Genomic DNA, 15,207 nt, shown 5'->3' on the forward strand with positions numbered 1-15,207 from the left:
CTTGGCAGATGACTACAACCTGCAACCTCGATAGCTGCAGGGGGCCTCCTCCTTATCTCAGATCTGGCACCCTGACAGACTTACTGAGTGCACATTGGACTTCTTTCCAGCCCTGGATGTTATTTCCCTAAGGAAATCCATAATTCACCTAAAATTGAAGCTCCCAACAACTAGCAAACCCCTGCCCCCATGTGTCTGCTCAAATCCTGCTGCAGCAGCGGCCGCTTGTAAGGTGAATGGGTGATGTCAGATGCCAGTCCCCATATGCACCCTCCACCTCAAGCGATGTGAGTAGATTAGAGCTTAATTGTATAGATAAAAAATCTACTCACCAAGTGGTGGCAGGAGAGCACACATACATAGGTACTGAAATTTGCAGGCATTCAGAGCCAGTGACTCCTTTTTCTGGAAGAAGGCTGAAGGGGAAGGAAGAGGAGTAAAGGAAAAGGACTGGTGAGATTTAGGAAATGGAGAGAGTATGGAAAAGTCACCCAGAACCCCAGGTCAGGGGGAACTTATCAGATAGGATGGGAAGGGAAGGCCTATTGTTGGGGACTTGACCAGATGAAATTTGCAAATCTGAGAGCTTCAAGGTGGAAGATAGGGTAATCTGCAAGGCAGATATTACCAATAAAACATAGTGTATGTGTTAATAAGAACAGTAAGCTAAGTGTACTGTATGTGGTAGAGGTGGCGGACGGATAGACAGGTCAGAAAATAAAAGGTTAGAAAACAAAAAGATAATGAAGAAAGGAATAATTAATGAGAAGATATGCTGAAATCAAAGAAATTAATATAAATTAAGGTCAGGTGGGTGGGGAGAACTGAGGACATGTTGTAATTTCAGTTCTCTCGTGCGGAGTTCTGGGTCAAGATCCCATCCCTGTGATACAAATTGACCTACTGTCCCCTCTTAAAACCTCAGGTCCCTCACAAGGACAAACAGCTCAAGCCATAGAACTTCTTACCCCACCCAAACCCCCCCCCCCCCCCCCCCCCCCCCGCATTTTACCTTCTTCCTAATATTCACAAACCCAATCACACTGGCTGGCTTCAAACACTGTCTTCAAACACCCACCTAAAGTATACATGCCTTAGTTGATCAATAAGTGCAACCTATAGTACAAGGACTTCCCTCCTATATTGAAGACACAAACCATTTCCTAGATCATCTGAAATCTGTGGCCATCCCTCTACCACCACACACTTTGCTTGTCACTCTTGATGACACCTCCCCCTATACCAGTGTCCCCCACATACACAGTCTGACTGCTGATGAACATTTCCTGAGTCAGTATCCACATGATTTGAAACCTATGATATCCTTCCTGCTCACCTTAATCAACTTTGTACTTACCAAGAACTACATTACCTTTCAGAGGAAGACATGCAGACAGATCAAGGGCACAGACATGGCAACCAGGATGGCTCCTTCCTATGCCAACCTATTCATGGGTCTCTGGGAGGAGGCTTTCCTGGGATCCATAAGCCTTCAGCTCTTTGTCTGGTTTAGATCCACTGATGACATTTTTGCCATATGGTCTCATGGTGAGGTTGACCTTTTCAAATTCTTGGAGTTTTTAAATACATTCTCCAAACTAAATTTCACAGGGTTCTTTTCAGATTCTCATGCCATTTCGGTGATGTTGACCTCATCCTCACTAGGGGTCAGCTACACACTTCTGTTCACATTAAACCAACTAACAAATAACAGTACTTACATTTTGACAGTTGCCATCCTCTCCATGTCAATTGATTCCTCCCATGAAGCCTTGGCCTTCGAGGCAAACATATTTGTTCAGATGGAGACACTTTACAGCACCAGCCTAGTTCAGAACCAGAATTCACGGGCCATTACATCCAGTCCTGGTACTACTGATTCCTCCGGAAAATGGCTTAGGAGTATACCTCTTGTCACTTAGCCTGGTTATGAGTGTATTAATCAGCATCTTCAACAAAGCTATGACTTCCTAAAATCATGCCCTGAAATGAAATCCACTCTGTCTAACATTTTGCCCACTACACATAGAACAGCTTTTCATCACACTCCCAATCTCTGTAATATTCTCATCAGACTCTATGCTCCTTCTGGATCCATTTACATACCCTACAGTTCCTGTCCCTATGATTGTCCCTGCTGTAACACTTGCCCTCCTACTGTACCTTTATCAGCCCTGCAACTGGCAAAGCTTATACTATTAAATAGAGAGCCACCTGTGAAACAATACATGTCGTGTACCAGCTGTTATGCAGACACTGTTTGGCCTTTTACATTCACATGACCACCACCAAGTTATCAGTGAGTATGAACGGGCATAGGCAGAGTGTGTATACTGGCAGCACACAATTCCTCTTGCAGAGCATGCTCTACAACATGACAATCATGACCTCAGTGCCTGTTTCACCACACGTGCCATATGGATTCTTTCCCCAGACACTAGTTTTTCAGAACTCTACAGATGGGAATTGGCATTACAGCACTTCCTTGGTTCTCATCACCCACATGGCCTTAATTTAGATTAATTTCTTCAGTCTCAGCATTTCTTCTCAGTGACTATTCCTTTCTTCAGTCCCTTTGAGTTTTCCATACCTTTTATTTTTTAAGCTGTCTATTTATCCCTAACACCGCTAGCACATAAAATGATTTAGCTTTCCGCTCTTATTAACTCATGCACAACATTTTGTCATTAGTCTTTATCTTGAGTATCACACTATTTTCCACATTTAAGCTCTCAGGTTTGCAAATCATGTCTGGTGTGGTCCCCAACAATCAGTCTTTCCTTCTCATCGTGTCTGGTAAGTCTCCTCTGATCAAAGCACTCTGTGTGGCTTTTCCAAACTCTTCCAATTTCCTAAACTTCTCCAGTCCTTTTCCTTCACCCTTCTTTCATTACCTTGAACTCTTCTGCTGGAAGATGTCAGGGGAGTAATTGCTAGAATGCAGTGTTACAACTAGACTTTGCTTCCTGCCTGTCTGAGCTGAACCACTGGAAAGCACTTTCGCTGATTTCATACATCTATAATTTGTGAATAAGTAAGGAGTGCTTCATTGAATCAAATGTGTTTGTCAGGTCTTTTGAGTAAATAAACTGAAGGTATTTACAGTGTTCTTTCCTGTGCTTGGAAGACAAACAGTTTTTTTTTTAATTATGCCATTTATTACAGCAAAATTTTGAATTTGTTTTGCTTTTCAAACACATTAGAGTTCCATTTGAGCGGCCAAAATGCAAAAATGTTCGTAACTGACTTTTAAAAATCATGTCCTAGTATTTTATCTTGGATTCATGAAATATTATGTGTGATCCTACAGAGAGTTGTGCAGTTGTAAGATTGTTTACCTACAGCAAACAGTTATTAAGAATAGAATTCCTTGGCTTCTACTGCCAGAGCCTGTTGTACAGGTCATACTGTTGAAAATTATTACTGGTGAAACCAATATTTCAACCAAAGTTACAGTCACTGAAACTTACTCCCCCCTGTCAGTAATAGTTTTACCCAGAAAACTTTGTGTCAACTTATTAACAAATTGGTGTAAAATTTTAATTGACTGAGATGACAGTTTCTGTTTTGAGATTTCTGCCCAGTTTACTCCTGAGGAATCAAGACTGGCATAGAAGAGAAGCAATTAGTAACTAGAATTTCTACAAATATACACAAACACAGACAAACACAATTTTTTTCCCATGATTGACATAAGAGGTAAAGTGACACCCACAACTACAAAATCTTGCAGGCCCTCAGCAAAGATTTTAAAGTTGTCTAGTAATAAGGGGCATCATCACATTAATTCCAGTTTCATTGAGGCTTTACTGGAATGTCAGCTATGTTTCTAATAGATGCATCACATATCTGATGTGTTACCAGACTTGTGTGTCATTCAATAGATATTACTTATTTACCTTATTTTTTGTTCCAGGCAAAGGCAGCAACTGGCAGCTACAAAGAAGCAGAAGAAATATTTCTTTTGATAAAGAATGAAAAGTTTAAAGATGAATATGTTTATATCAGCCATTTAGCCAGGTGCTGTAAGTGTTTTTTTTTTCAAATATTCTTAGTGTACTGCAAATTTAAATTTAATTTTTCCATGTAACTATTGTTTTATAGAATCATTTTTTCTAAATTTCCCTTTATTTCTCAATGGTTCAAGGCACGTTCAAGATGTATGAGAAAAGTAAGAGACTCATTTTTCATCTACCAAAGCTTTTATTTATTTATTTACTTTTTATTTGTTTCCAAACAACAATATTGCCCCCTCAAAGTAGTTCCCGTCAGCTGCTGTACACTGGTAGAGCCATCGTTCCTAGTCTTGCGAGTAGTGCTAAAAAGCTTTCACTGGTAGGGCTTCAGCATGTCAGTCACATTCTTTTGAATGCTCTCCAGAGCATTTTTCAATTTCTGGAAAAGAAAAGTCTTAAGGGCTCAGATCAGGTGAATGGGGGGCTTTGGAACAACAGGAATGCTTTTTGAGGTAAGAAATTCCATGATAGAAGTGGCCGTGTAACATGGAGAATTGTCATGATGCAGCATCCAGTAGTTTGCAATGTCTGGTTTCGTTCAGTTCACCCTTTTCCTGAGTCCGTTTAAGTTTAACAGATCACCATCATCCTTATTGTTAAATGTCAGTCTGATCTCAGAAGACCATGCACATATTTTATGTTTTCATTGGTTTTTGAATGTGAAGACCTCCCTGAGGGAAATGAATCTTCAGTGCATTCTCCACCTTTCAAAACATTCAACTTTTCAAAGCTCACACTTGTGGATTCTGCAAGTTCAACATAAAATCTGATGACATAACATTGCTCTAAATTCTGCTGTTCCATTTCCATAACACCCAACAAAAACACAACTGATGGTGCTCTCAAAAATTATGTGATTGCTGTAGGGAGCTGAAACTTGGACTGAGTTTCTGGAAGGAATGAACACACCAGTGTACACAAGTAGAACAACACAGCATTGCAGATTGCTTGCAGTGTTGTCAGCCTCATTACTTTTCTGACACACCTCGTAGGTGCACAAAACAACAATCTAAATTATTCTTCTTAAATCTGCGGTATAAACAAACTTCACTGCATGTACAATATACATACCGGCTGAAAGCCACTTCACAGCCAAATGAGAAACAGAAGACTCAAATGTGTCCCTGTCATAAGCACATTCAAAAGCAAAAGACTGTCAGCTACCAGGTGAACCAGTCCAATAACAAACATACACATGGAAAAGTGTTGAACAGAGCACTGTTACAATTGAGTTGTGGAGAGAAGTAATTGCCTTTTATCGAGCAAGGTGGCGCAGCAGTTAGCACACTGGACTCACATTCAGGAGGACAATGGTTCAAAACCGTTGTGAAAATATGTAAATATGTTTGTATGCAACTAGAGCTTCTGTTCATTGAAATTAATATCTACAGTTATGGATGGCCTTTGTCCAAGAGAAAGAGCATATTCAATAACACAATGTACACTGCTTCCACATTCCCCTCACCCTCTTCCCAACCTTTCTTCAAAATGATGATGACACACAGTTGCCAAAACATGTATGGGTAAATAAAAAAGAAGTATATTGTGTTTTGCATAAAGTGGAATTAAAAAAAAATTGTAAACATGCAAAAAATGTTAATAGAAGCTCCCAATGTGAGCAAGATTGTGAGCCTTAAACAGGAACATAGTCTACATGGAAATTAATTTGATTTCTAGTATTACAGGTATGACTGTCAAAATGAAAGAAGACGCTGTCTTATCTGATGTTAAACTTCTGGGCTTTCTCATTGATGCCAAATTAACCTGGCAACAGCACACCAAACATGTATGTTCCAAACTTCCGTGGGTCCTGTACCTCTTGAGGAAACTGAAAAGTATAGTACCAGAACAGTACCTTCTAACTGTGTACTATGCAATGTTCCACAGCCACATCAGTTATGGGCTGTTGTTTTGAGGCCATTCTGCAGGCTGCAAGAATGTGCTTTTCTGCAAAAGAAAGCAATGAGAATCATTACTTCAAGCAAAAAAACAGACTACAGTAAACCAATTTTCACCAGGTTAGGAGTTCTGACTGTGTACAGCTAGTATATATTGAACTGCCTCTTCCACATAAAGAGAAACCATGATATTTACAGAAAGAGAAATGAAGTTCATAAGTACAGCACTCGCAACAAAGACAGTTTTGTCATGCCAAGATGTCGATTAGCAAAGATACAAAACAGCTTCCCAATGGTGGCCCTAAAATTGTTTAATGCTCTACCTGGTCACATTCAGTCTTTACCATGGGAGCAGTTTAAAACTACTATTTTGTGTAAGCTAAAAGAGCAACCCTTCTACAATATTGAAGAATTCTTCTCTAGTAATAGCATTGTGTTTACTTGAGCTGCAGCTCAGTTCCATGACTCCAGCAGCAGCCATTATATTTAATTTCATTATATACTTGTATCTATTTTATAGTTGTGATATTATTGTAATCTAATTTATAACTTAAATATGTCTTGCAGTATTAAATTACTATCATAGTAGAGTTGTATTCATGTATTTTGATAATGTTGTATCTTGACGCTGTCTGTCCGGCTGTGGCTGGTGAATGACATAGAATTGGTAATAAATGGTAAATGGTAATAGCCAAAGGACTGAGTGACAGGAGTCTTGACTAGGGATTGAGCCTGTTGACCAATGAGAGAGAAGACTGGGCTCATAGATAATCCCAGAAATTGCTTTTCCGAGAATCCACATCTCTGAGATGTTTTCAAAGGCTTGACTTTCCCATTCAGTAATATGAGAATGCTGCAACAGTGAACAGCACACTTGTGAAACAGATATTTTCTTGTACCATTCATTTTCTTCTGTATAATGATATTATATATCTTTATGCTTGTGTTAATAGTTTCAGTTATGAAACCAAACACTATTAAATTTATCTTTATTTTAATTCTAAATTATTAATTTTTAACATTTATTTATTATTATGTTGTTTTGCTTCTTTATACTAATTTTGTACAGACACTATGAACCACATGTCCATGACATTTTGCTGTATGCATCTTATTGTTGACACTCGCAAATAACGCGGTAGGGTATAACTATCTGAAGAAGGGCACTAAGTGTCTGAAACCGGTAAAGAAATTAAATTTCATTTATGCAGCTAGTTGCTATTTATTTCATTATATACAACTACAGTTGCTAAAGATGGATAAAATACTACATTTATTTATTCCTGGTTTTGCCTCAGCACAATTGTAGTGCCTTCCTGGAATTATTTTGTATGTGCAAAAGATAAGATACTAGAGATTCTATGTATTTTTTTGAGTAAAAAAGGGGAGGAAATAATCTCTTACAAGCTCAGCTACTTATGGCTAAGAAAAATGTAAATGTTGTATGCCATTGTTGGACATGATGCTCCCAGGGATCTCAACCACCTAAATTGGAAAGAATTTCTTTCTTTCCCACCCATTGTCCCTGTTTCTTCTTTGAAGTTTGAACGTTATGTATTAAGAGTGAAGTTTTAATGTTTTTTACTATGATGAGTTCATGTGGAATGCAATTTTTGTACATCTACACACATACTCTATGAGCCACTTTATTGTTCATCGTGAAAAGTACCTTGTACCATTACGAGACATTTCCTTTCCTATTCCACCTACAAATAGAGGGAGAGAAACAACTGTCTGTATGCCTCCATATGAGCCCTAATTTCTCTTATCTTATCTTCATGATCCTTCCTTGTAATGTACTTTGGTGGCAGTAGAATTGTTTTTCAATCAACTTCAAATGCCAGTTCTCTAAGTTTCTCAGTAATGTTTTGCTAAAAGAACTTCATCTTCCCTCCAGTGATTCACATTCGAGTTCATGAAGCATCTCGGTAATACTCATGAGTTGATTTTATCTACTGGTAACAAATCTAACAGCTCACCTCTGAATTGCTTCAGTGTCTTCCTTTAATCCTTTAATTGAATTAGGTGGGAATTGCAAACACTTCAGCAGTACTCAAAGAATGGGTTGCACTGGTGTTCTATATGCGGCCTCCGATATAGTTGAGCTACACTTTCCTAAAATTCTCCTGATAAACCAAAGTCAACTGTTAGCCTTCCCTACTACCATGCTTACATGCTCCTTTCATTTCAAATTACTTTGCAGCATTATGCCTAGATGTTTAATTGCTGTGACTGTGTCAATCAGCACGCTACCCATGCTGTACTCAACATCACAGGATTGTTTTCTGTACATGTGTGCATTACCTTATGTTTTTTCACATTTACAGCAAGCCGCCATTCATCACACCAACTAGAAATTTTTTTCTAATGCATCTTGTATTCTCCTATAGTCAATCAATCATGACACCTTCCCATACACACACACCCCCTTCCGCAACCCCCCACCATATCTGAAAAGCTAATCTGTAAGCTCGGACATTTGTTAACACTGCATAGTGGCACCACATACAATCTAGGAATATGGGATCTTCCTTGTTTGTGTTGTTGTTGTTTTGTCATTGATGGAAAGTTGGGAGAGAGTGAAACCTGGTCCTGGCATATCACTGTTGAATGAATTATGAATTATCATCAGTAGGATGGCATTCTCACATACCCTGGGACTATGGAGAGGTAATCCAGGACATGAAAAAGTGTGGTGTAAAGTCCCTGATTACCAATCAGGTACTCTGCACCCCCAACTTTCTTTCTCTTGCTGACTAAATACTTCCACCACAAATTTCTTCATTAACCAGTTTTTAACTGGCTAGCACCAAGTTGAATGCTGCCATTCAGCCTGCAGTCAGCATCTACCTGTATATGCTACTAGCCACCTTACACAGGTGGCAGAGTATATTTGAGGTAACTCTAAAATTTCTGGCCTTACTGTTTCCATTCATAAAAGTTTTAAGACGAGCAACTTCTCAGCAAGTCTTTTTATGAGCTCAGATTTATGTGATTTTACTATCATGGTATACAGGGTGGTTCATTGATAGTGACCAGGCCAAATATCTCACGAAATATGCATCAAACGAAAAAACCTACAAAGAACGAAACTCATCTAGCTTGAAGGGGGAAACCAGATGGTACAATGGTTGGCCCGCTAGATGGCACTGCCATAGGTCAAACGGATATCAACTGCATTTTTTAAAAATAGGAACCCCCATTTTTTTATTACATATTCATGTAGTACGTAAAGAAATATGAATGTTGTAGTTGGACCACTTTTTTCACTTTGTGACATATGGCGCTGTAATAGTCACAAACGTATAAGTATGTGGTATCACGTAACATTCCGCCATTGCGGATGGTATTTGCTTCGTGATACATTACCCATGCTAAAATGGACCGTTTACCAATAGCGGAAAAAGTCGATATCGTGTTGATGTATGGCTATTGTGATCAAAATGCCCAACGGACGTGTGCTATGTATGCTGCTCGGTATCCTGGACAACATCATCCAAGTGTCAGGACCGTTCGCCGGATAGTTAGCCTACGTTATTTAAGGAAACAGGAAGTGTTCAGTCACATGTGAAACATCAACCATGACCTGCAAAAAATGATGATGCCCAAGTAGATCTTTTAGCTGCTGTCGCAGCTAATCCACACATCAGTAGCAGACAAATTGCGCAAGAATCGGGAATCTCATAAACGTCAGTGTTGAGATTGCTACATCAACATCAATTGCACCCGTAGCATATTTCTATACACCAGGAATTGCATGGTGACGACTTTGAACGTCGTGTACAGTTCTGCCAAGATAAACTATGGGACGATGACAGATTTTTTGCATGTGTTCTATTTAGGGACGAACCATCATTCACCAACAGCGGTAACATAAACCGGCATAATATGCACTATTGGGCAACGGAAAATCTATGATGACTGCGACAAGTGGGACATCATCGACCTTGGTGGGTTAATGTATGGTGCGGCATTATGGGAGGAAGGCTAATTGGCCCCCATTTTATCGATGGCAATCTAAATGATGCAATGTATGCTGATTTCGTACGTAATGCTCTACTGATGTTACTACAAGATGTTTCACTGCGTGACAGAATGGCGATGTACTTCCAACATGATGAATGTCCGACACACAGCTCGCATGCGGTTGAAGCGGTATTGAATAGCATATTTCATGACAGGTGGATTGGTCGTCGAAGCACCATACCATGGCCCGCACGTTCACCCGATCTGACATCCCCGGATTTCTTTCTGTGGGGAAATTTGAAGGATATTTGCTATCGTGATCCATCGACAATGCCTGACAACATTCGTCAGCGCATTGTCAATGCATGGACAAACATTATGGAAGGCAAGTTGCTCACTGTTGAGAGGAATGTCGTTACACATATTGCCAAATGCATTGAGGTTGACAGACATTATTTTGGGCATTTATTGCATTAATGTGGTATTTACAGGCAATCACGCTGTAACAGCATGCATTCTCAGAAATGATAAGTTCAAAAAGGTACATGTATCACATTGGAACAACTGAAGTAAAATGTTCAAACGTACCTACGTTCTGTATTTTAATTTAAAAAACCTACCTGTTACCAACAGTTCGTCTAAAATTGTGAGCCATATGTTTGTGACTATTACAGCGCCATCTATCACAAAGCAAAAAAAGTGGTCCAACTAAAACATATTTCTTTATGTACTACATGAATATGTAATAAAAAATTGGGTTGTTGTTGTTGTGGCCTTCAGTCCTGAGACTGGTTTGATGCAGCTCTCCATGCTACTCTATCCTGTGCAAGCTTCTTCATCTCCCAGTACCTACTGCAACCTACATCCTTCTGAATCTGATTGGTGTATTCATCTCTTGGTCTCCCTCTACGATTTTTACCCTCCACGCTGCCCTCCAATACTAAATTGGTGATCCCTTGATGCCTCAGAACTTGTCCTACCAACCGATCCCTTCTTCTAGTCAAGTTGTGCCACAAACTTCTCTTCTCCCCAATCCTATTCAACATCTCCTCATTAGTTATATGATCTACCCATCTAATCTTCAGCATTCTTCTGTAGCACCACATTTTGAAAGCTTCTATGCTCTTCTTGTCTAAACTATTTATTGTGCATGTTTCACTTCCATACATGGCTACACTCCATACAAATGCTTTCAGAAACGACTTCCTGACACTGAAATCTATACTCGATGTTAACAAATTCCTCTTCTTCAGAAACGATTTCCTTCCCATTGCCAGTCTACATTTTATATCCTCACTACTTCAACCATCATTAGTTATTTTGCTCCCCAAATAGCAAAACTGCTTTACTACTTTGAGTGTCTCATTTCCTAATCTAATACCCTCAGCATCACCTGACTTAATTCGACTACATTCCATTATCCTCGTTTTGCTTTTGTTGATGTTCATCTTATATCCTCCTTTCAAGACACTGTCCATTCCGTTCAACTGCTCTTCCAAGTCCTTTGCTGTCTCTGACAGAATTACAATGTCATCAGCAAACCTCAAAGTTTTTATTCCTCTCCATCAATTTTAATACCTACTCCAAATTTTTCTTTTGTTTCCTTCACTGCTTGCTCAATATACAGATTGAATAACATCGGGGAGCGGCTACAACCCTGTCTCACTCCCTTCCCAACCACTGCTTCCCTTTCGTACCCCTCAACTCTTATAACTGCCATTTGGTTTCTATACAAATTGTAAATAGCTTTTCGCTCCCTGTATTTTACTCCTGCCACCTTCAGAATTTGAAAGAGAGTATTCCAGTCAACATTGTCAAAAGCTTTCTCTACGGCTACAAATGCTAGAAACGTAGGTTTGCCTTTCCTTAATCTAGCTTCTAAGATAAGTCGTAGGGTCAGTATTGCCTCACATGTTCCAATATTTCTACGAAATCCAAACTGATCTTCCCCACGGTCAGCTTCTACTAGTTTTTCCATTCGTCTGTAAAGAATTCGCGTTAGTATTTTGCAGCTGTGACTTATTAAACTGATAGTACGGTAATTTTCACACCTGTCAACACCTGCCTTCTTTGGGATTGGAATTATTATATTCTTCTTGAAGTCTGAGGGTATTTCGCCTGTCTCATACATCTTGCTCACCAGATGGTAGAGTTTTGTCAGGACTGGCTCTCCCAAGGCCGTCAGTAGTTACTAATGGAATGTTGTCTACTCCCGGGGCCTTGTTTCGACTGAGGTCTTTCAGTGCACTGTCAAACTCTTCATGCAGTATCATATCTCCCATTTCAACTTCATCTACATCCTCTTCCATTTCCATAATACTGTCCTCAAGTACATCGCCCTTGTATAGACCCTCTATATACTCCTTCCATCTTTCTGCTTTCCCTTCTTTGCTTAGAACTGGGTTTCCATATGAGCTCTTGATATTCATACAAGTGGTTCTCTTTTCTCCAAAGGTCTCTTTAATTTTCCTGTAGGCAGTATCCATCTTACCTCTAGTGAGATAAGCCTCTACATCCTTACATTTATTCTCTAGCCATCCCTGCTTAGCCATTTTGCACTTCCTGTCGATCTCATTTTTGAGACGTTTGTATTCCTTTTTGCGTGCTTCATTTACTGCATTTTTAAATTTTCTCCTTTCATCAATTAAATTCAATATTTCTTCTGTTACCCAAGGATTTCTAGTAGCCCTCATCTTTTTACCTATTTGATCCTCTGCTGCCTTCACTACTTCATCCCTCAAAGCTACCCATTCTTCTTCTACTGTATTTCTTTCCCCCATTCCTGCCATTTGTTCCCTTACGCTCTCCCTGAAACTCTGTAGAACCTCTGGTTATTTCATTTTATCCAGGTCCCATCTCCTTAAATTCCCACCTTTTTGCAGTTTATTCAGTTTTAATCTACAGTTCATAACCAATAGATTGTGGTCAGAGTCCACATCTGCCCCTGGAAATGTGTTACAATTTAAAACCTGGTTCCTAAATCTCTGTCTTACCATTATATAATCTATCTGAAATCTGTCAGTATCTCCAGGCTTCTTCCATGTATACAACCTTCTTATATGATTCTTGAACCAAGTGTTAGCTATGATTAAGTTGTGCTCTGTGCAAAATTCTACCAGGTGGCTTCCTCTTTCATTTCTTACCCCCAATCCATATTCACCTACTACGTTTCCTTCTCACCCTTTTCCTACTATTGAATTCCAGTCACCCATGACTATTAAATTTTCGTCTCCCTTCACTATCTGAATAATTTCTTTTATTTCATCATACATTTCTTCAATTTCCTCGTCATCTGCAGAGCTAGTTGGCATATAAACTTGTACTATTGTAGTAGGCGTGGGCTTTGTGTCTATCTTGGCCACAATAATGCGTTCACTATGCTGTTTGTAGTAGCTTACCCGCATTCCAATTTTTTTATTCATTATTAAACCTGCTCCTGCATTATCCCTATTTGACTTTGTATTTATAACCCTGTATTCACCTGACCAAAAGTCTTGTTCCTCCTGCCACCGAACTTCACTAATTCCCACTATATCTAACTTTAACCTATCCATTTCCCTTTTTAAATTTTCTAACCTACCTGCCCGATTAAGGGATCTGACATTCCACGCTCTGATCCGTAGAACACCAGTTTTCTTTCTCCTGATAACGACGTCCTCTTGAGTAGTCCCTGCACAGAGATCCGAATGGGGGACTATTTTACCTCTGGAATATTTTACCCAAGAGGACGCCATCATCATTAACCATACAGTAAAGCTGCATGCCCTCGGGAAAAATTACGGCTGTAGTTTCCCCTTGCTTTCAACTGTTTGCAGTACCAGCACAGCAAGGCCGTTTTGGTGGTTCCTATTTAAAAAAACATAGTTGATATCCATTTGACCTATAGCAGCACCAACTAGCGGGCAACCATAGCGCCATCTGGTTTCTCTCTTCAATCTAGACAAGTTTCTTTCTTTGTAGTTTTTTCATTTGACGCATATTTCATGAAGTATTTGGCCCGGTCACGATCAATGGACCACCCTGTATATATGGGAAGGAATGATATATTGCTTGACACTTCTTGGAACACACACTGTCAGATATTTTAATGATAAAGCTCTGTCTGTTGCATAAGGATTCTCTTCTAGCGTATGCCACTAATGCTCGACGAGCATCTCTTCGACACTTTTTTACTTACTACGATAGGGTGTTCCAACACTGCCCTATGGGGCAAGGTCGGCACACTCGCGGGCAGGAGCAAATAGTTTAGGCTAACCATCACATGGCTTCTTTCGATGTGTCTTGCATGTGCACAACCTGCTTGGCCACCCCTGGTCTCCTACATTTAGCAGCAGAATATGATCATCTTATGTTACATCAACTGCAAGACTGTCTTAGCATCAGTCATGTGCCCATCCCTGCCCATACCCATCCAGTTGCTCCAGGCGGGCATGTGAGCCCTCTGGTATAAGAATTTGTGGCCCAGTTAAAGGAAATGCAATTTTCTCTCTCAAAAGTTCTGATTTTCGTTTGTACTCTGGTTTGTTCTTTGTATGTTATCTATTTGTTTACTACAGATACGCCAAAAGGGGACTTTTTTGGGTGTCATCATCTTCTGACTGGTTTTATGCATTCCACAAGGAGACACTACACAGACAAATTTCTGTTCCATTTTAACACTTAGCAAAGTGTCGTCACATAAGAAAAAATATTATTGGAGAGATCAATGCAAGCAATTCCTCTGAAGACAATTTTTGTTTCCTGGTCAGTTTATCTCTTTGTTTCTTAACTCTAGTAGATTTGTCGTTTATTCTGTCCATCACTTTGCGAATATGAGGGGAATGTTTGCTAGAAAGCAGCTTCACATCATTTTTGAACATCAATACTGTTTTTATGTTGATGGAATATCATTAGGTATATCTATTTTATACCTACCTTTGAAATTCAAAACCTTTATGGCACCACCCATAATCTTTCTATTCAGAAAACTCATTTAACACAGTTTCATAAACATCATCTGTTACTTTATCATTTTCTTCCAGTTCCTCTCTGTCTTCTTCAAAAAGTGTATTCTGAAGACCCTCACCGATATTCATTACACACTTCTGAGTCGATATCTTCAAATTCTTCATAACTGCGGTCATCACCTCTTGAGACGAATAACTTTGTTCTAGTATTTCCCACTTCAGATATTTCTGTAAACACCAAAACTATATCCAGATATCTTTACACACACACACACACACACACACACACACACACACACACACAATAACAAACAGCAAATGCAAAAGTAGCAACACTCACAGCAAAACAATTGCACTTCACTTTACCGTCTACTAGAGTTT

General features: G+C 39.4%; 1 protein-coding gene across 2 annotated transcripts in view; it reads left to right on the forward strand.

The window, feature by feature from the left end:
- The window catches only part of LOC126092229 (intraflagellar transport protein 56), a 188,208-nt gene that overhangs the window by 152,348 nt on the left and 20,653 nt on the right, over window positions 1-15,207 (forward strand). For both annotated transcript variants that reach the window (XM_049907728.1, XM_049907730.1), the window contains one exon: window positions 3,917-4,025. In XM_049907728.1, coding sequence (XP_049763685.1) covers window positions 3,917-4,025 — 109 coding nt within the window. The remainder of the gene's footprint in view (window positions 1-3,916; window positions 4,026-15,207) is intronic.

The sequence above is a fragment of the Schistocerca cancellata genome, chromosome 7, assembly GCF_023864275.1.
Source record: "Schistocerca cancellata isolate TAMUIC-IGC-003103 chromosome 7, iqSchCanc2.1, whole genome shotgun sequence".
In the NCBI taxonomy this organism is placed as follows: domain Eukaryota; kingdom Metazoa; phylum Arthropoda; class Insecta; order Orthoptera; family Acrididae; genus Schistocerca; species Schistocerca cancellata.